Genomic DNA, 22,895 nt, shown 5'->3' with positions numbered 1-22,895 from the left:
TTGAAATAAAGTAAACATTAGAAAATTTCAAAATAATATATTATGTATAACTTATTATTATTTTTTGCTAACAATATTTTGAGCCATTTATCATATAATATGCTTGAAAAATCGTAAAATAAAATAATAAAAATTTCGATTTTGGCTTAAAATAAAAATATACATATTTTTAATTTTAATTTTATGATCATCAACATTTATTATATCATAATATATTAATCGTGAATAAATATATTTTAAATTCGTTATAAGTAGAAATAATTTTATCTATTCAGTATCAAAATAATATAAAATAATATATTATGGTAGGTATAACTAAACAGTGTATATATATATTTTGAAACACAAATTCATAACAATTAAATGTTTTTTTTTATATCTATATTATTATAGTCATGTAAAGGACGTTAGATGTTCTTTAATATTTTTGAAGGTAATTGTCGTACTGCTATTATTTTAAATTTACAGTGCAATAATGTCTATGAAAAAACTTTAGCGAGATCTGTAGAGTGTAAATTAATCCACAAATAATAATACTTTACATAACTATATTACGATATGATTATAATATATAATCGCTAAATTTGAATTTAAAAATTCGAATGATTTCACACGATAATTCACCAGACTTGCAATTTTTATCAATAAATAATAAATTTACTAAACGTTTGATACTAAGAAATTTTAAATATACTCTAAGAAATCAAATTAAATGTACACCAATAAAGTGTTTAAGTAAAAAATTCCAAAAGTCAAATTTTGAATAACTGTATTATTGAAAAGAAAAAAGACGGTGAGCATAATTGATGATGGTGAATCATTCTGTGAATATATATAAAAACGTTGGTAATATGCTCCTACAGTTTCTTCAGTCGTCACCTGTTTTTTATTTCTCCTTTTTCCATTATCAGCAATTCATAATAATTTATTATATTATTATCCATATCAAACCGTACGCTTAATGTACGTGCATAAAAACGACTATCGAAGGTTTACTTGCATATTTCAGTTTACAGATAATATTATTTCGATTTCGTTAGCGCGCAACTCTTGCCCATATTCATAATAATAAGATATATATAAATAAAGTATCATATATCGTTAGGTCGCGTTCGCTGCAGTCATTTTACGTAACGTCGTGCCGACCGCGTGCACGTCTACCGCAACGAACGCTTCCATTGAAAACTGGACGTACCGCAAGTCTCAGACAAAAAGTAATTTTGTACAAATGATTGTAAATTTAAAATATTTCAAAAAACAATGGTCAGACTTTCCCGCATTTGAAATCTCGTCGTTCAGGGTGGCGAACTCGGACCCTCGTAGAACCCTGTACACGTTGACGGCTTTGCAGTTGGTGAGTTTATGCTATGAGTAAATGTTAAGCAGTTGCCTTCGATTGCAGGACAGGAATAACACAATAATCGCCAAGACGTTTCATCATCAGCATAGAAACGGTATATTTTTTAGGAAAACGTCAATATTAGTTGCCATTTTTCATTTTTTTTTTTTAAATTTTTTGTATTCTTACAGAAGACAAATACGTATTTATTTCAATATAGGTAATATTATACATTTATTCATAAACAATAACCATTTTAAATAAATGATGTAATAGTATACGTTGTATTAAAAAAACTAATAAACAAGTTAATAATTACTTCTTAAATGTTCTTCTTATTTTTATTTATTAGTTGTTTTTGTTTTTTTTTTTTTTTGATAACAGCATAATTTTTAATATCAAATAAGTATAATATTGAATTAAACTAATTGTATTTTTAATTTTTAACTGCAGGCTGAAACATATATTAATGTAAAATGAGATTATTATTTTAATAATAATTATAATCATTATTTAGTATTGACATATTGTATAATATAAATATAATAGAATACAATGGTACAATCAAATAGTATATATCATAATAATGAGAACAGAAAAACAATGTAATTATGATATTTATGTAATAATACCTTTTACTTGATAGATGTATTTTTATTTTGTACGTGATAGTACTTAAAATAAATAACAGATACACATACATGATAATATAAAACTTACTATAATTATGCAAATATAATAAACGACTTTATTTTTTTTTTGTCGTTTGTTTGCATCGTTAACACAAATTATATTACAAAATTCGAATTTAAAATGTTGTGCATTAAATGGTTTGTATAAATAATAATGAAATATATTTTAATTATTTAATTAAAAAAAAAATAATAGCTTATTTTTTAGATTTAAGAAAGAATATTTTATTTTTCTAAAGCGACTAACCCTCGGACATCTAACCCTTATTTTGACTCAACATTTGATTGGTTAGCTGATTCGTTATTTGTATGTTCGTTTTGATTTTAGTGGTTTCAATCATTTTCAATTTTACTGTTGGTCGGCAGCTACTTATTAGGGTGGTACGTCGAAAAGAATGTCAAGATATTATCAAATCATCGATGGGACGGTGAGTAATTGAAAATCCCCACGTCTGTTATTCTTATCATGTATTCAGATATATTTGATTATGTAATATAATTTGTAGTCGTAAAATATATTATTATTGTCATTAGTTTTAGTTTAAAACTTTTTTTTTGGACTCCAGAAAATTTTTATGACGTGTATTGGGTGCGATTTTAATAAATAATAATTGTTTCAACAAAACCAAAATATTCATAATGGATAAGTACATACGTTCAGTAAACATTGTATAACCGTGTTGTTAAATTAAATAGAGTAGTATTAGCTCAGTAAATTTACCATTTAATTCACCGTTTTTTTTTTTTTTAATTAGGTACTTACTGCTGTTAAGCGAATAACTTTCCATTTTCAAGTTTTTATAATTGTAATAACTGTAATGTAGATACTTATACCTACTAATTCAATATTTCGATAGTCTCTAAGACTTTTTAGATATCGTTATCATTAATGATGCAAATTATAAATTATATCTATTAACTTATATCGGCATAAACAATTTAAGAAATAGGTTAGGTAAGTAAAATCATGTATATAAAAATAAAATGGTTTATATAATAAAATTTACCGATTTGAACGTACATTTATGAAAATTTTACGAGTAATTTTATCTGTAAATTCCATATATATATATATATATATTATGTAGACTTGTGCATAATTACATGAATGCTGTATATCCTGCAGTACATTAACAGATATTCTGTATTCATAAATTATTTAAAAAATAGAATTGAGTTAAAAAAAAATCATTCAAATAATTTTTCTATTTTATATTATTATTATTTATCACTGATATATTAACGATTATATGAAACCTGCCATATCATAATTATTTGAAGAATGATTAAAATAAAATTATGGTGGTGTAACTATTTGATAATTATTAAAAGATTAAATTATGAGTGATAATTTCACCTCCTTAAATTTATAGTGCCACTAAATGAGATACACTAAATATTAGGTGCAATATTATAATTTTTTTATCATTGCGTTTTAAAAACATAGACTGAAAATAAATTCATTCAAAGGAAATATAATACTAATTATGTGTATGCGTATTTTAATTTGATTTATTTCTATTTCCACAATACATTTATAAATTTGAAATATATGTACCTATAAGAATATTATAGAGGTGTATTTTTAACCACGGATTGAAAATTAAATTTCTCAAATCTTAAAAATAATGATATTTTGAGAAATCAATCAGTAACAGCGGTGTATAGGTAGGTAATATTGTTGTGGAGTATGTATACGGGGAAACTAAATATATTTATTTTTTTTCATCAAATAACATTCAGATTGTTGGTTTATGATTGTAGGGATTGTACGCAGCATAGTATCTGTACGATTTTGCTATTATAACAAATACTTAATGAATAATGATGGTTAGGTATGTATATACTCCAGTCTTAAGGAATTTACTATTACAATAATACAATACTGTTTATACGATGTGTACATAAATATCAACGCTACGTTTATAAATTATAATAGTCCGTAAATCATTTTATTATTTAGTATTATGTGTGTTAATAAATAACTTGACAGACAGAAATTTCGGATTGGCGCATAATGTCTGAATTCTAAATGCGTGTACGTATATTGTTAATATATTAATATGTGTTTTTCACAGGTTACGAACAGTTTTACTTCAATACTTCGCTGTTATTCCAAATATGTGACGTCATACTGTCGATTTATGCGAGTTATCATTTACGAAATGCCACAATCCGAGTAAGCACCAACACATATAATTGTACACTGTATTCATTGCTCACATATATATATTCTTATTGGTATATTGTATGACGCTAAGGTTTCCGACATCTGTGAATTGTGACAATATCAACGCAGTATATAGAATTTGTAAAATGTTACGATACTGGCGTGATATAAATTGTTCAGTATTATGACGTATTTTAGAAATCAAGTTAGATATATATTTTTATACATTATACTTTCGTTATAGGTATTGGGTGTGAATAATTCTATTTGTTATTATAAATTGATGTGTATAATTAATACTGAAAATGATATCATATATATTATTATAAAACAGAGTAGTTTTATATAATATTGATTAATATAATATTAAAATATCATTGTATGTTGTATACCTGTAGCTGGGTTGAGTTTTCAGTATATACCCACCTCGCAAATTAAAGTAATTCGGCAACAATATTCACAATTGTAATAAGGTATATTTTGATTATCATTGCCGAGTGTGTATACTGTGATGCAGTGGCGTAGTTTGGTGGGAGGGGGGATGATAGGGATATATCCCCCAAACTTTTTTTTTTTTGATGTTAAATGCATTATTATGTTATAATCACGGATTATATGCAATATAAGACTATGAGGGCATGTCTGTAAGCCCTTCACTTTATTTTTATCCAATAAATTATATATATGCCCCCCAGAACAAAATCATAATTACTCCAATGTAGCAGTGGTATCCCAAAACTATAGCAAGACTTAACATAATATATCTGTACCTTGAAATAGGTAACGCGTATATATTATATACTACAGTGAAACTTCTATATAATGGACAATTATGGGAAATATATAAATATTCATTTTAGAAAGTTATCAACTATTGAAAAAATTTCTACATAACACACATTTGTGAGGAATTATAAAATGTCAACTTTTCGGAAAAACTATTAAATGCAAACAAGAAATTAGTAATACATATGACTATACAAATTAAAATCGGTATTATTTATTATTTTTAATTTATAAAATGTTAATTATTATTATTATATTGTACTGAGTGTACTGTAATATATTTATTATTTATTATAAGTACGTACATATTAATATGATAAAAAAATGGGTATTTGTGTATTATATATTTAATGGACTATTTAAAAAATCATTTTTTTTTTTTTAGTATCTGAAGTTTTTTGTTTTTCACAATTGATCTTTTGGCTAGCAACCCGATCGTAGGTATATTCCTTATTTTTAAAATACATTTTTAAGTTATTTATTTAAATGCATAAAAAATTAATAATGTGGAACAGATTTTTTCGATAGTATGTACATATATTATGTCTATTTATGTCAGATAAATTTTAATTTTAGTACCAGTTTTTACTCCGTGTTCACTATTATGAATTTTCGCTACCTGTTTTAAAATATTTAATCAATTGCTGTAGATTTTTGTTTAAAAATTGAATAATTTACTAAATCTATATCAAAGCCTATCAACGTATATTAGCTAGGGAAAAATAAATTTAAAAAAATAACTCTTAACGTATATCCAATATCTATATTTAAGTATACCTAAGTACTTAGAGTGGTTAGGCGATTAGAGATAACTACACTGCAATATAGTGTATTTTATATTATTATTTTGGCCATAAAAAAAGGATCGTTACCGAGTTTACATAATATACGTATTATATTCCTATAACTGAAACTATTTTACTATCTGCATTGTGCAGAACAACAATAATATACTTGCTGGATTGAAAAAAATCTACTTATCGGCCGAGCTTACAAATACATTTTATACCATATAATGTTTTATTTTCCAATGAAATTTCTAAGAACTGAGAAATTATTCGTTTGAATTTTAGATTAGGTAAATCAAAATTTTCAAAAAAATTATCCGTTATACAATATATAAAAAAAAAATGGGGTTTTCATTTAAAAAGAGTTTGTATTATCACAGGATCTGTTTAAATAGTATAAAAGTTTCAAAAATTAGGAAATATAGTATTTAAGTGTAGTATGTATGTGTTCCAAAAATCAAAATTTGAATAAATGTATTATTAAATGAAAAATGGCAGTTTGCATGCTTTGTGAATCACATTGTATAATCTTTTTCGTTTTATTTCTAATATGTTTTTACACTTCTCAGATTTTTATCGTTTTGTATAAAGTATAAATAATACTTGGAGAGTACAGTCTTACTTGTGTAGAACGATCTTTAGTGTATTATAGTGCATTAGTGCCAGTAGTCAGCTGTCACTATATAGTACGTACCTACTGCACAATCATATAACAAAAATCTCAATTTAACAATCTACATCAATTTGCTAAATATATAATATCTATGTATAGCACTGTATATTGTATATCTAGTTAATATTTTATAATTGCCATTTAATAGTTAATGATTTATTTGAATTAACAGTTCTAATTAATTTGATTCGATTCTACATGAGAAAAACAAAATTTTCGTTATCACGTAATCTTTATATAATTTGAATACAATATAGTTCGAGATAAGCCACATAACAAATTTTAATCGAATTGACATTTTGTTTTTCCACTGATGGCGCAATTATTATCATAAAATATTTCAATCAAAAATTGTGTTTTTTTTTTTTAATAAAATAATTATTCGGACTCAACATTACAATTGCACTATATGAACGTTGATTTTTTCATGTATTTTTCAGTATAGTAACGTACAAGACGTTAGGATATGGTTAATAGTCAACAACATTTACCTTTTGTCGGCGGTAACGTGTTTTTTATTCGTTTTGTCCAAAGTCAATAGTATTGTAATATACATAAAATTAATAACCATAATAAGTAAGTATTTAAGTATAACATATTTCTTATGCAAATAAGATAGGGTTAATTAGGACTATAAATATAAGATATTTGTGTAATATAACATCATCACTTGTAATTGTCGTGTTTAGTATTTGCCAATTACAAGATAGACATCGTTCATCAGATTTACAAAGACGAAAAATCGTCGTGCATTATTTTGGAACAAGGTCCACCGTTGTTATCTGATTCACCACAAGTAAGTAGGCCGTACACCGTAAACTTTTTCATGTCAGACATGAAAAATTATAGAACTAACAATATTTTGCCCTTTTTTTTTTAAACACAGTCTGCAGACGAAGACCAGTTATCGCCAAAAAATTACACCGTAAAAGTTGAAAAGGAATCGACAAAAAAATCTAATTTTCAACCACTTTTCTACATAGTGAATCAATAGCTGTAAATAATACCTTATACACGGTTATCAACATAATAAAAATAATAATATTAAAATAAAGTTCCGATGTATAAATGGTTTTAATAATACATAATATAAAATAGATTTATTTACCATCGTCAATTTTGATAACGATTTAATACTGTAGTCTGTAAGTCTCATATTTTGTAACAAGTAAATATAAAATGAAATAAGATATATTCAAAAATATTCATTATAATGTACTTTGAAATCTTCCGATCTTGTAAGCTCACTTTTTAGATGGAATTTTTAGATGGAAAAAGTATCAATTAGTCTAGTGAATCCTAATAAATTAATATCTATATATAATTCCAAATAAAAAACGTGTTTGCAACCCTCGCACCATTAGTTAAAATCATCAATATTACTAAAAACTATGCATCTTTTATTAAAATGACTTACCGAATTCTATTTGAAATGACCATTATTGCTTTAAAAATAGAATTTAAACCTTTTTATATTTTTTTATCTCTAGTTTATGAAGCTATATCGGAAGATTCGTATTGAGGGTATTACTCGTGTCTATTATTATTAATATTCATGTATATAAATAGCGTATTATACATTGAAATTTAAAGGTAAGATAGTAAAAAAAATTATGATAAAGTATTTTATGACATGTATTTTTTAATAAAAAAATAAAAATGCATTTTTAATTATCTACTTTTGAAATTAAAACTTTCAAAAATCTGCTATGATGAAAGAGAAAACGCATCGATAAAACATTTCTCAGATAAATCACAATGTTGTAAAACCGTTCACTCGAACGCGTTATACAATTATACTAAACTATTCAAATGCATTGTAGCCACTCTACAATATGATAAAATCACCCAAACGCAAACTACCTAAATGCGTGTCGTTTGAATGTGTTTATGGCAATGGACGATTGTAGCGGTAAGTGATAATAATATGAAGTACATGTGACTAAGACCAGTACACGCACACATCATAGGCACTTAATCTAAACTAGTAAACATTAAAATATATTATTTAAATTAGTAGTTTGTAGTATTTTATTCCTTGTCCGATAATAATAAACTACAAACTATAAAAATATATCTACAACAGCTGTTAACAATTTATTTGTTTGAAATCCATTCGTAACGATTGGTTTCATTATATCAACCTGTTATTTCCCTAGCATAGTATTTTTAAGTTGAAAATTAATCCATTACTATATAATATATTATTCAAAATCATGTATATTACATTTTTTCATCAAGAACTATTTAAAAGTACATCAATACATTTAATATTAAAGTTTAAATAATATGCACGAAACTGTGCGATGTGCTGTATTGAAATTGAATACACTAAGCGCCGTATTAAAATATTCGAATTAGTAATTAATAATAGTATTATTTATTAGTTTGTTATTACTTCTACTAATATTCCAAACAAATTAATAATTAATTTTCTTCAAACGCTCCTATTTTAACTTACATAACAAATGACACAACTTTGTAAAGACTAAATTTCACTTTGTGATAAATGTTAAATGATTTTAAAAAATATACATTTTTACATTATATTATATTATACTACATTTTTAATTTTTATAATTCATAAAAATGGTATATCCTTAAAAAAAAATCAAACTTTTTATTATGTTTCATTTTTATTTTTCATGTTATAATCTTTATAGCTGAACTTTATTAATGATCTAGTCGTTCATGTTTTTTAAATTGTAACATTTTTTTCAAATTAATTTTTGTAACCATATAATTAAATTAAATTTAAATATTTTGTACAAGTTAATGTGTTTGGTGAATAGTGTCACTTTTATATATTATTTTCTTCAAGATCAAATAAGTCATGAATGTTTTTAAGGTATGAGATATTTTTGCCTGGCTTCTTGTATGTCCCTAAATTTCATGAAAATATTTTTGATAGATTTTGGATAACCACATATTTGACATATTATTCTTCAAGGTTTTATTTTATAAATTAGATATACTTTTAATATTATACTATATAATATATTATAATATTCCTGATATCGAATTATATTTGTATTCATATATTTAATTTTTTTATGACGGAGGCCTGCTAAAATACATTTTTGGGTGTTTTGTATACAGAAACTTAGAAAAAAACTTTGAAATTTAAATGAAATAAAAATATAAGTTTCTTTTAGTGAAAAAATTTAAAAAAAAATCTCAATATTGAAAATTATCTTGTGTAAAAACATTTTTTTTAAAAAACATCACTATCGTTAGAGTTGAAATAATAATAATAAAAAAAAAAAATACAAACGATGATCATCTTATATTTAACATATTTTTACATAGCTCAAAACAATATATTATTATCTTGCGCTGAATTTTGTATACTATCTATGAATGCACCCAAGAACTTTGGCTGTTTAAATAACATAAAAATGTATATTATTTTTAAAAATATTTTATTTTAGCGTAAAAATATTAAATTAATTTTTTGAATAGCTGGTAATAAATATCAGGACAGCTTAAGACTGAAAAAAATATAGAATTTCGTGCGCCATCGTCAAATTATCAAATATTTGTGGTCTTCTTTATTTTGAACACACTCGGGTGACATAAAGTGATAATAAAATTTTTATTGATATTCATCAAAAATGTTTAAAAAATATAACTGAATACTTACTATGAATGGTATATACTGAATTAAATTTTTATTTATTTATGCAATACTATCTGTAATATTTTTTAAACGAACAGTAAAAATACAATATGATACTTGGGTCTCTAGTATGTTTTTGTTTATTAATTTTTAAATGATTTCTGAATTAATTTCCAGAAATAAAACAGCTTTGAACTTTCGTGATTTTGGAATATTCAAAGACCCTTGACTGAAAAATAGAAAAGTTACATTAAGTTATTACTTAACACCTACCTTGGTAAGATACATAAAAAAAAAAAAAATAATAATAATAATAAATAAAATTTATCTGTGGACAGTTATAAATAGAACTTTGGTTAATATAAAATATTTTTCAGTAACAAAGTACATCGTTATTTTTTACCACAATTTATTTATTATACATGGTTATATATTTAAGTCTTAATCTTAATAAGATAATTGCAATGGAATATTATATTAAATCACAAAGGTTTATTTTTGACGCTCGTTTTAGAATACTTAAAAAAATACTAGCAAAAATAAAACTTGTAAACACATAAAACCAATATAAGTACACTAGTTACAGCTATAATGGAAGTCGGCTAAAAAATCGAACTTAAATAAAATTAAAGTACGAGTATTTCAGGACATTGCACTCGACAAAATCACAAAATCTCCACCCTTTGTCTCTTTACAAAAACTTTGGCATTAAATTGATTGAGGATAGAATTGCACTATTTCACAAAAAGGTTTTATTTCTAGACCATAAAACTACCACAACACAATCATAAAATTACTTACATACCCACGCGTTTCCTAGAAATCTTTATCGCAGATTTAAAAAAAAAAGTAGTACGTGATATTTTTAATTAATTTTCTGTAACCTTTTAATTTAAAGATAAGTACTCCAAATTCAGTGGCTTTTTACTTTCGTAATTACTATATTATATTATTGTAATGCCCCGTTATCGCATAATATATTTATTAAATATATTAAGTCTATATGGTTTTTATTTATTATATTTACTATTTTAAGTCAGAAATATTTCATAAAAATGTAATTCAAAACATTGTTTTTTTTAAATAATATTGATTCATCGAGTGCTGTGATCGATATATATAATTATTGCTGTATTTGACTATATAAGTATAATATAATGATATATAATTTCATTATTATATATTAAGCATTCGATATATTTCTTTATGATAATGTAATATAAATATTTGTATACACTTTTGTCAGCATAAAAAATGTGAACAAGAGGATACCGTTCTACTGTATAATAGATTTCGAAAGGATTATCAGTAAATTTTAGGTTAAACAAAAATGTTTCTATGAATTTTTAACAACAAAATAATTTGTAATTTTCGAGATTTTGTCAAAATTCCTGGGATTACATTTTTAAGCTTTATTACCTTTTTATAAATATGTTATCGGAATTTATAAAAAAAGATAATAAAAAAAAAAAATTTGTAAAGTCAAAATATTTTTAAGGTTGTACATTATACAAAAAATAATAATATTAATATTTGGTGAATATTTCAAATTTCTATGATTATTCATTTTTTTATTTATGACAAAATAAAGAAAACAATACTTTCAACAAGTGGTTTAGCATAAAAAAAAATTACTCTGAAAAGTACAGTAAATTTTTTTCTTTTATCTAGGTTAGGTTTTGATTTTCTACTAAAACTACCTTTAAAGTTGAAAACTGAAGTATTCTAACTATCTCAAAGGTGATGATAATTGGAATAATAATAAAAAAAAAAAACAACAACACATAATTGTAAAATTAATATAGGTTCATCGCTCCGCTCAGTATCTAAAATTTTAAATATTTTTTTATTAGTGAATAAAACAATCATCAATGATAAATGCATGTAAAAATAAATTTTATTTAAAAAAGAAATAAAATAAATATTTAATTAAAATATTGAAATATTTCATGGATTTAAAATTTCATAACATTTCAATCATTTATTATATTGCCATAAAAAAAAAATAATTCAAAACGATATTGGTGTGTGTGAATGTATTGCATATGTATTAATATTGTATATATCATCACAATAATACCTCAGATGCCTGAACTGTAGGTGCCATGTATTAAGTATACATCGGTCATCGATTCATATTCATAACAAATGTTGTTTTACATAAACTTTTTTTTTATATATCCTCGACCATCGTATCGTTTGAAGATAGGGCACTGAATATTTGCTCCTCTCGTACTTAAAAAATCGTTTCTATATGAATAGAATACTTTTCACAACATACTTACATCTAGTATTATAATAATATACGTGTCAGTTACAGTGAATATAAAAATTAAGACTGCAGTGTTTTCGTCGTATTATATTGCATGAGATCAACATATTATAAACTGTTAATATACTATATTAATTAGTAATAATTGTTATCAGTTAATGGAACGGTAGTGTGACGCTAACAATCGCAGTGTTATAATTTTAATAGGACCGATTAATCGTTAAAATTGACATTGTTCGACACAATAATATTATACACATTCACAATACGTTTAGGTGTCTTGAAGCGTGGTGTATACTATAAGATATTTTCACTAGTGTTGACTGTTGGGACGTTATAACTATAACACAATATTTTGGAACTTTTAATCTGTGTTTAAGAAGTATGTTCAGCTATTGTTAGTGTTATAACAAAGGATAACATTAAACTCGATAAGTATTCGGCAATCCGATTTTGTAACATTTCACTGCTGGATATAATATTATCTTTATTACAGTACATATTAAAAACTAAATCTATCGCGACGGTGTTATATATTTAAAATTTTAAAATATCAAAGTAGCTTATTATAATTGTATGATTTTCACTAAATAACTATTGAGCGTGTCAACACTTGCTACATTTGAACTTGGTTATCTCAAACTTCGAAATCGTCGATACCTCGAACTTTCTCCGGTTCCTAGAATTTTCTATTTAAACAATGTGAAAAAATCTTGTTTAACTCGAATATTTTCGTGGATAACTTGAAGTTTTGAGTTTTATTAATATTATTAAATGGTCATATTTCCCTCATATAACTATACATATATTTTAATAACGAAAATAAGGTCATTACTCATTAGTATAATCATTACCGATAAGTAGTTTAGAACGATTCACTACAAACGCTACGATCAACAGCAAAACTCAAAACAAAAATAAATACCTTTTTTAAATAATTTTTTAACCTCATTTTTGTTTATACATACATAAATTTTTATTATTACATATACATAATTCATGTATAAATACATAGGAATTAATACAGTGGAACCTCGATAACTCGAACTTCTATAAGTCGAATTTTCGATAACTCGAATTTTTTTTTTCGCCTCCAACCGATTCGAGTTATCGAGGTTTCACTGTATATTTTGTGCTATTTCAAAAATTTTTAATTTGGATAACTCGAACTTTTTTCTGGTCCCTTCAACTTCGAGTTAACCAAGTTAGACTGTATTAGGTAATCATACGCCTTAAAACACAGACACACATACACACACATATATATATATGTATAAATATAACGCGTCTCGTGATTTTCGACGCAGACAGCAAAACACCACGCAAAGATAATATTATAATTCCTTATATTTTATTGTTTTAATGTCATTACGATAGTATTATATACCATGGATAAATATTATAGTCACTATTGTTGGTCTCTAATGCGCGCGTACACACCCACATAAACATTATTTATCTATATACAGAGTGATTCATTTATCGTGATTTTTTTAAGAACCCATGCCATATAGAAATATAGTTTTAGTTGTTTTTCGTTACGTATAATAATTCTAAGAAATGGTTACTTAGCTAGTGGATCAGATAATAAGGAATTTGCTGAAGCAAGCCTTTTTGGCTAAGACCAAACCTCGGTCGTTGTTAGGCGACTAAGCAGTAGTGTTACAATAGCCGTAGTGTAGTGTCGTTTGTGCAAAACTTCTTTTAATTGTATTCAGAACATCTTTTGATAAATATACGTAGCATCGATTTCCTATCCTAAAACAGTGTTATTTACTCGCGTGGTAAAAACCATTTGAACGAATTACCATTTGAGTGCGGAAACTGAGTATGCGTTCAATAAATTAATGAACCGTGATACACAAATATTTTTAGTTATGATAAAAAGTATTATGCAGTATTATTTTTAAATGATCTTGTTGCAGACTTCCAAAAAAATTGCGACGTTTACGCAGTTTTAGGATATTTTCAAAGTTTCTAATTTACCGAAAAACAATTAGATTGGTGTCTATTATAACAGGTACCTAGCCTATAAGCACTCGACTCGGTAAGATATAAAATGTGCAATTTGGTGACCATAACAAAAAAAAAAAAAAGAAACCTAGGGTAATATCATATATTTTTTGAAATATTTTACTTTACGGCATAACATGAATTTAAACTTAAATCCAATTAATATAAAAAAATCCAACAAATTACAAACCACAATTAAACCTTATACTCATAATATATCTCATAACATTCATAGCATAGTATACCTAACCGTAACGATGTATTTTTTTCTTACATCGCATATCAGATTCGTTACAAATTTAAGTGGTTAAACTTTGAAACACTGTGCTACACACTGTATATGCTCATATGCATAATATCTATAATACGCGACTACAACATAAACGGCTCGTTGATGAGATTGTTTGTTCACACTCGATTCATAATATAATGTAGGTAGATATACGCACGGATGACGACATAATAGACAAAGTGAGTTCTTCATTATAATCAAGTGCAGAATAATATCGTCTGCAGTAAAGTTATTGTTTTTCAGTTTGAAACTTACTATTCACAATTGATTGTGAACCAAATGAGTAGATAATAATATTATTTTATCCAGAAACCCGTGTACCGTTCCGTCATCTAAACTCTGGTCTCTCCTACACAGCAATAACTGTATTGTTATTATTTGAATTGTATCATAATATTGTTCATATACAATAATACTAAGAGTATACCACCAGCGGGATGACCGAAACCCCGTGTTTCTTCGGACTGACGACCGTCCGTATAGGCGCACGCATCGTGGCTTATTTACAATTTGTGAGTATAATTATATGATTATCACGAGTTACTAGCAGACTGCTATATTATTTTACACTGATTTACTTTGTACGAGTATGTGTGTGTGTGTTTTTAAAACGCTTTTTGAAATATTAAAAATGCTTTGATTTTCAACGTCGAGACTAAACTAATTACCGTACTTTTGCAGTTTACAATTTTTACAATTTATTTTATTTTTTATTTTTTTAAATAAACAACTTATTTGTTTGATAAAACAATCTTTAAAACATTACTCCTTCATAAAGTATTTTCACAAATATAAAATATGCATGATATTTTTTATAAAAATTTTAAGTTTAATTTTTCATCAAATTTCTCAAAATTGAGAAAATGTGCTAATTATTTTCTAATAAACATTTTATATATTTATAAAATATTCAATTTTTTTAACTAAAGATTGGAAATTTAATTAAATTTTCCTTATTAGTTCATATTATGTTCACATTTGGTTCATATTATACTTGACACTTACTATATGCACAAAGCGGTTACCTGCTTTTCCGATTTTTTTTTTTTATTATGATTATGTAGTATAATTATATAATATTGGGTATATTCAATCACTACCAGATCAATAAATCAATTGCATAATCTGAATCGTATTATACATAGACACCAATATTTTATGTTCTTTGAGTATTTTCTAAGAGTACAAGACACACAAAAATAAGCTGTAATTATTTTAAAAGTATGTTCAATTTTATGAAAAATATAAGTGTAACATTTCTTCTTGAATTATTCCGTTAGTTATGACTTAGAAATCAATATAATCGCGTGATATTTACTTAGAAACCTATATTTTTTTATTATTATACTATCTTACTTTCTCATGTATTTTTTTGTGTTGTAGACAATATAGAACTACACGATTAAGTACAATTTTTATTTTTATTTCAAAACTTAGACAACTTTAAAAATAGGTAATTGTTAAAATAAACTTTTACTTAACACGTGTCCATGTAATTCTTATACAGTATTATAGTATTTTAGATGTTAAAAAATAAACTCACATAATGAATTTTTTGTTCCACAATCATTTTAAATACAAAAATATACACGAAATAAATTTAAAAAAATCAATAGTTTTATTTTAATACATCCTTACTACATACGTACAAAATGTGTGATTGCTCCGTAATCATGACGTTGCGTGTGTGTTTTAAATTTCTTGATATTTTTTTCAATTAATAATTTTTAAACTTCAGATTCTTGCTAAATCGGTTTAATCTGTATACAATAGTGTAAATTTAGATGATAATTAGAAAAAGAAAACATGGCGTCATGTAATCGTGTGTTCCTTTAATGTACCTCCTCTAACAGAGTTTTTATAAAAACGTATTATTTTATAAACATAAAAACCGTTTACTACATCAAGTTATTTATCTGTTTATTTGGTTTTTTATCATTCCCTAGTGGTCACAATTGTTTGTTGCCGTGCTATTGATGTTAAAATATTTTTATCAATGGTCGGACATAGATGAGGGTACGACAAGCGCAAAGACGAGTTCGTCCGACAACCAAACACCACCCTCATTACCAATGAGTAATATTATATATTAATATATTTACATATTAAATTGACAATATTATTTAATATTTTTTCTCTTGCCTTTATTTTTAAAGTTGTTTATCGGCAGAGGGAGTCATACATATATACATATTACATATTAATACCTACCTAATATTTTATATATATGAGTATTCATCTTATTATATTTTACGTTTACAGAATATTATAATGAACTGGATTTCGATAACTCGATCTTTTCAAAATTATCGTATTCAATACTAGTTATGTACGCTAGTCACTATTTGAAAAAAGCCACATATACTGTAAGTGAAGAAACATTTTATACATAGATATTTAAAATAATAATTATGAAATAATTATTTTGTATTTATTTAATTAAAATCACGGAACGATGTCCAATCACAAAAATATAATGTCAGTTGATAATGCATCTGTAAAAATTAACTACAATAGGTATTTTTGTATACTTAGCTGAAGACGATTAATATTATAACATGTTATAGATTTCAATATAAACAATATTTTACGTTATTTTTAAAATGAATCAAACATCAACCGGCTAAATTTAGTATAACAAAAATCATAAATATCAATGTCAAATCGTTTTTTATTATTTTTAAACTATATAACATTTTAATATTCCTACGTAATCTTATTGGAACTTTTTATTTATAAATAAAAACCCTCATACAAAATCCTTGTGCGTACGTATATTAATATTAAAGTTTGTTTTTTCGTCGTTTTTTTTTTTTCAACAAACGCGTCGCATAATATAATAATACTACGATATAGTGCAGTAATGTTAAATCGTTCAGAAAGTCAGCTTTCTGGAAATTAGTACCTGCTCAACCGCGAATTACATCAAAGCAACTACGGTGTCTGCTCTACGGACCTGTTTTACAAAACAAACTTATACGTAACACCGCATGCCGTTTGTCGTTTCTTCATTATTTTGTCAAATGGCGATAATTATTTTATAATTATAGTTTTTTTTTCCGTTCGTCTCTATATAAAAAAAAATATACGTATAACTTGTGTAACTGTTGTGATAAAAACTTCTCAAAATTTAAAAGCAATTAGTTTTCTGAAATTATTAAATTCTCTCAAAAATATATATTTTTAGAAAAAAAATGTAAATTAGTACGAAAAAACTATTTAATAACAAATTAGAAGTATTATTGAAGTTTAATGAAAATAAATTTTTAAAAAGCAGGAAATATATATTTGTCGAGTCCTTATATTTATGACTTCTTTGGAAACTTACGCGATTTACGCCTATAATATGATTAATATTAGGTAACATTTATAGTAAGTGGTATCTGTGTATTACGTATTGCTGTTTTAGTAATATAGCTATAGACCACATAAATGGAAATGGATTCAAATTTTCGGGGACTAATGTGTTTAACAAACATTTAAGATATACACCATAGCTCCACATCCTATAACTGTTTATTGAAAGGTTGATATCTTATTCTTTTTAGAAAATTGTCCAACGATTTTTTCATTAACAAGCGTTTTAGAAAATATTTGCGTTTTTGGATAACAATTATAGGTATATAGAAGCTTAAAACGATTTGGAACTATTGAAGTTTTCAGTCTATTTTAATACATCTTATTAGTTATATATCACAAACTGTATTAAAACTATTAACTGTCATGCTAAAAACCTAAAATATAATCATAAAAATAATTATTACTTAACCAATAAAACGTGTTTTACACGTGTTAAATGCATTATATAGTTCTATAGGTATTAAATGTCGTTTATTGACTCAATCAATGAATTAAAGCGAGTTATTTTGGCTACAAAATAGAAATTTGATACATTTATACTATCACACTTTTAATTAAATAAGTTTATGACAGTATATTTACTGGCCGATACGAGCAGTTGATATAACATAAACCTTTTTTTAATAATTAGTGTACAATTATTTTTATTATAAAAATATATTCTTAGAAAAATTATTATTATATGCGTTTGTTAATATATATTTTTATAAAACGTAAAGAAAGAGCAATACTGATAAAAAAAAAAAAAAAATTATGTTTTACTTTTCGTTAAAAATGCGAATTTTTAAAATAAAATAAAACCATTTAATTTGACTATTACGATTTCTAAAATAATTTCATGGCATTTAAAATTCCATTGATAAATATATTATCATAGACAAAATAAAACTGAAATTTGGTGTCTAATACTATGTGAGTTATATCTACGCATTAAGCAATGCCATTAAATCTACAATAATAGCTACTAGTGTTATTATAGATAATAAGATAATATTTAATTGATTTGTTTCAATATTGATAGGCAAAATAGGTGAATACTTAGCACTTGAATTATGTGCATGACTCAATTTTATTCTGTAATAAAAAATGTTATTATGATATCAAATTATTAGGATTTCATCATTATATTATTAGGTATAGGTACCAAATATTTTATGTTAAAATAACAAGAAATTTCATATCAATTATATTATAAAAGCATATTACAAATAAAAATTATAATATAATTCAATTAGAATTTGTTGACAGTAGTTACATGGCAGTTTTATTAAAATATGTTATTACATATTGTTGTGCACGATTTAAAACACGTTAAATTATAATATTATGACGTAAGAACATATTAAATAACCTTTATAGTATCACAATTTAAATGAACAAAATATTAAATGAGTTCCAAACATGAAACAAATGACATAATATTATGGATCAATCAGAGTATTTTCAATTTGTATAAAATCTTAAAATTAAACTTTAATAATGTAGGTACTAGGAATATATTATGTTAATATTTACGTTGCACAGGTAAAGTCAGTATATCTAGTTTGATATAATATAGTTTTTGTATTTTTCTTTTAATTTATGTATTAAATTAATTTGTAATAAAATATTATGTGGGTATAGACGTCATTAATATAATTAATTTATGTTTATATTTCTAGCACAATTTAATGTATTTGAATTTTTGGATGGTATTAAATAGCATTTATTTCCTCACATCAGTAGCGTTTATAGTTTTTGCTTCGTTAAGAATTGGAAAAATTGGAATTTTCCTCATAGGATTAATTGGAGTCTGTAAGTATACCTACAAGATATAATAATTTTCATATTGATCGACCAAAGACTATTCTAATATAATATAACTACGGATTATTAACTTTCATTTTGTAATGATTTACTTAGTAATAGAAAGTTGTGAATTATACGTCGTCTATCAATTTTACACAGATGAAATATTATCAGTTGCAGTCAACAATGACCAAAACGTAACAATATAATGCACTTGAAAATAATGACTTTAATTAATTGTAAGATGGATAATTTAAATTATTTTTTTCTTTTTCTGCTTAGCCATCAAACAATGAAGATCAGTCGTTACCTAGAAGTCATACAGCTGTGAACATTGGAACAGAAATAATCAATACAAATGATTGCCAGGCCACTTTGGGAGTAAAAAATCTTACAAACAACACCTATTAAAAATACAACAATAAATCACTATAAACTTTAAACTTTAAGATATTGCTGTAATATGCTGTAATATAATATACAATATGATGACCAGAGAAACAGTAGTCTAAAATATTATATTATATTTATTAATTATAGGTATACTATGCATTGTGTACTTGCAATTTATTATTATCAGCTTAAATATAGTTATAAGCGTGACCATATTATATACATCCAGTTATCATATATTATACTTTAAAGTCATGATGTAGTTCAAAACTAATGGTAATTGTTGCATATTAATATTAAAAAAAAAAAACATTATAATAACATTAAATAAATACAATTATTATAAGCAGAATTGTGAACGGCATACACTAAAAAGATTTCAAATATGTATGTATTTATCCACTTGTGACAGGTAAAACATAAAAAAAATTCTATTTTTAATAACAATAACGATTTATTTAAGACCGTTATTTACTCAATGAGTCAACACATAACAGTCAAAACGTTATATTAAATAAAGAATTGTTTCATACATTTACAATTTTATTGATCAAAAATAAGATGAATGATAAAATTAAGCATTAACATAATTAATAAATAAAAAAACTCTACGTTTATTATCCAAAACAGTTAAATATGTAGAAATAGGCAAATAAGATTTCGTGTTTGATTTATGTATAGTAATATTTTATTTAATCTATCTTTTTATACGAATATACGATATAAAAAAAAAAAAAAAAAAAAACATGTGAATACATTAAACTCATATCCCTCGTTACAAATATAATATAACTGTATGAGTACACAATAGTTTAATTTAAAACGTATTTATAACTAAGAAAAAAAGATATTAAAACTATACTTTAAAAAATACAAATTTTATCAATATCGCAAAATTAAAATTTCTGACTAAGGGGAATGCAGCGTACAGCGTATTGCTTATAAATTATAATAACTTCGAATAGATATTATTGCTGCGTAAATGTATATAATTACTATTGTATTTTTATTTAAAAATAAACTTAAATTCATGTATGATATAGTTCAGTATTTTATTGATTCAATTAATCGTAATACTGTTTTGCGAATTTATATTGTATAAATAAAACATAGCTAAGAAATTAGGAACCTATATACCTAAAATCTTGTAATGTATTCATCATGTATTGTATCCGTTTTTGTTGTTTAAATAGCGTCATATAACTATAGTAAATATATAATTTTAAGTTAGAAAAAATCAATAAAGTATGCAAGCTTTGAGGTTACATTAAGTATTAACACAATAATTCGAAATCATTATTCTCATCATCATTCATAATACTATTTATATTTGTCGAAACGCTTGAGTTAATATACGAAAGAAGACTTTTGTAATACAATAGTGCCTACCTATTTTATGTATTAAATATTTAAATAATGAAAACTTTTACTGAATTAGATAACGAAATGTGTTTTATAACATAATCAAAACAAACAAAGCTTTGTATGAGTGTATTCAAATATTTGATATGTTTAAAACTATAAAATCGAACTATAATAAAAAATTAAACGTATTAAGTTTCAATGTTATTAAAATTTTAAACAATTACGTCAATGAAAAGAAATTATTTTAATTTGATAATAAAGAGACAGAAAAGGATAAAATAAGAAAAAAATCGTCTATTAGTATATTAAGTATAATAAATAATAATACCACATAAATTATTCGTATGTTCATTAAAGTTACAAAATTTATTTATTACTTAGTTTAAAAAAAAATTAATTTGTTAGTTTTTCAATCGAATATATACAAACTTGGTGAATAATTGTGATTATTAACTTCAAGGTATGTACCTATTTTTGTATGTACAAATATTTCGTTTTATAATATAATATTTATTTATTGTTTTTATTTAAAAGAATATTTACAATCTATACTAATATAATATCATATATCAAAATAGGTAAATTAGACGAATAATTAACATAAATAAACGCATGCCTAATATACACAGTTATATGCAAGAGAAACAGTTTGTCACAAACTCATTAGTAACATTTCTGAGATATCAATATAATAATATGATATAATTATGTTAATGTTATGTTTGGTCGGTTTCATCAATTAGAACGAGAAAAGATATCAATTAAATATTAATTTAGCTATCCATTGATCGTCACGATTTCCCGAAAATCTTATTTGAAGTAAACATTTTCAAAAACCTTAATAATATTATTAAACTTTTCGTGCAACGTGAAAATACAAGTGTTAATTTAGACGAGTATTTCTGCTGAAATGTTGCGAAAATATTTATAATAAATAGATGTATACATCGTACATTTTAAACTTCAGAAAAACGTGTCATATTTTCAGAGTCGATTGCGCGTACCGACCTGTATAATGTATTTTACCGAATTGTTTTTCCATTTTATTTTATTTTAGTGTACCGTAATAATATGATGAATGACGTCAAAGATTACACGATTAAAAGCTTAAAGAAAAAGGGATCTATTATTCTATGATAATACTAACTTTTCTTTCACTGTGCAATATTATATTGGTGTACATGTTTTTTAGTATTATTTGAAATATTGACACCGGGGTCTAATTATATTATAGGTAATAAATTATTGATCGTTAGAGAAATACATAAATCAAATTCGATCTACAGGTGTACTCAGGGCCTAATTGACCCGGCGAGTTATTGAGTAAAACTCCGTGGGCCGGTAA

At 24.7% G+C, this 22,895-nt stretch overlaps 2 protein-coding genes across 3 annotated transcripts; both read left to right on the top strand.

Annotated features, from left to right (window-relative positions):
- The first annotated feature begins 1,103 nt into the window (after nt 1–1,103).
- LOC112604072 lies at nt 1,104–7,502 on the top strand. The gene is made up of 6 exons (XM_025352938.1): nt 1,104–1,354; nt 2,360–2,459; nt 4,110–4,210; nt 6,889–7,024; nt 7,138–7,244; nt 7,335–7,502. The coding sequence occupies exons 1-6, from the start codon at nt 1,229–1,231 to the stop codon at nt 7,440–7,442; spliced, it is 678 nt and encodes a 225-aa protein (XP_025208723.1). The 5' UTR covers nt 1,104–1,228; the 3' UTR covers nt 7,443–7,502.
- Nucleotides 7,503–14,560: 7,058 nt separating this feature from the next.
- On the top strand, nt 14,561–20,273 carry LOC112604076. Of its 2 annotated transcripts, XM_025352946.1 has the most exons (7): nt 14,561–14,823; nt 14,888–15,156; nt 16,591–16,720; nt 16,907–17,010; nt 19,666–19,798; nt 19,907–19,989; nt 20,075–20,273. In XM_025352946.1, the coding sequence occupies exons 2-7, from the start codon at nt 15,082–15,084 to the stop codon at nt 20,201–20,203; spliced, it is 654 nt and encodes a 217-aa protein (XP_025208731.1). In that variant the 5' UTR covers nt 14,561–14,823; nt 14,888–15,081; the 3' UTR covers nt 20,204–20,273. The 2 variants fall into 2 exon arrangements, with proteins under 2 accessions (XP_025208731.1, XP_025208730.1); XM_025352945.1 differs by lacking the exon at nt 14,561–14,823 and having other exon boundaries at nt 14,830–15,156.
- The last annotated feature ends 2,622 nt before the right edge of the window (nt 20,274–22,895 follow it).

Source organism: Melanaphis sacchari, unplaced genomic scaffold, assembly GCF_002803265.2.
Source record: "Melanaphis sacchari strain LSU unplaced genomic scaffold, SCAv2.0 Contig119_pilon_pilon, whole genome shotgun sequence".
NCBI classification, from domain to species: Eukaryota; Metazoa; Arthropoda; class Insecta; order Hemiptera; family Aphididae; genus Melanaphis; species Melanaphis sacchari.
This window is presented reverse-complemented; position numbering and strand designations above follow the sequence as displayed.

Bases quoted from the DNA above. Each gene is read 5' to 3' on its own strand.
- LOC112604076 (XM_025352946.1), top strand. From the start codon at position 15,082: ATGACCGAAACCCCGTGTTTCTTCGGACTGACGACCGTCCGTATAGGC. The intron at 17,011-19,665 runs GTAAGTGAAGAA...TTATATTTCTAG, and splicing joins TGAAAAAAGCCACATATACT to CACAATTTAATGTATTTGAA. The intron at 19,990-20,074 runs GTAACAATATAA...TTTTCTGCTTAG, and splicing joins CAGTCAACAATGACCAAAAC to CCATCAAACAATGAAGATCA.
- LOC112604072 (XM_025352938.1), top strand. From the start codon at position 1,229: ATGATTGTAAATTTAAAATATTTCAAAAAACAATGGTCAGACTTTCCC. The intron at 1,355-2,359 runs GTGAGTTTATGC...TTTTGATTTTAG, and splicing joins CGTTGACGGCTTTGCAGTTG to TGGTTTCAATCATTTTCAAT. The intron at 4,211-6,888 runs GTAAGCACCAAC...TGTATTTTTCAG, and splicing joins TACGAAATGCCACAATCCGA to TATAGTAACGTACAAGACGT.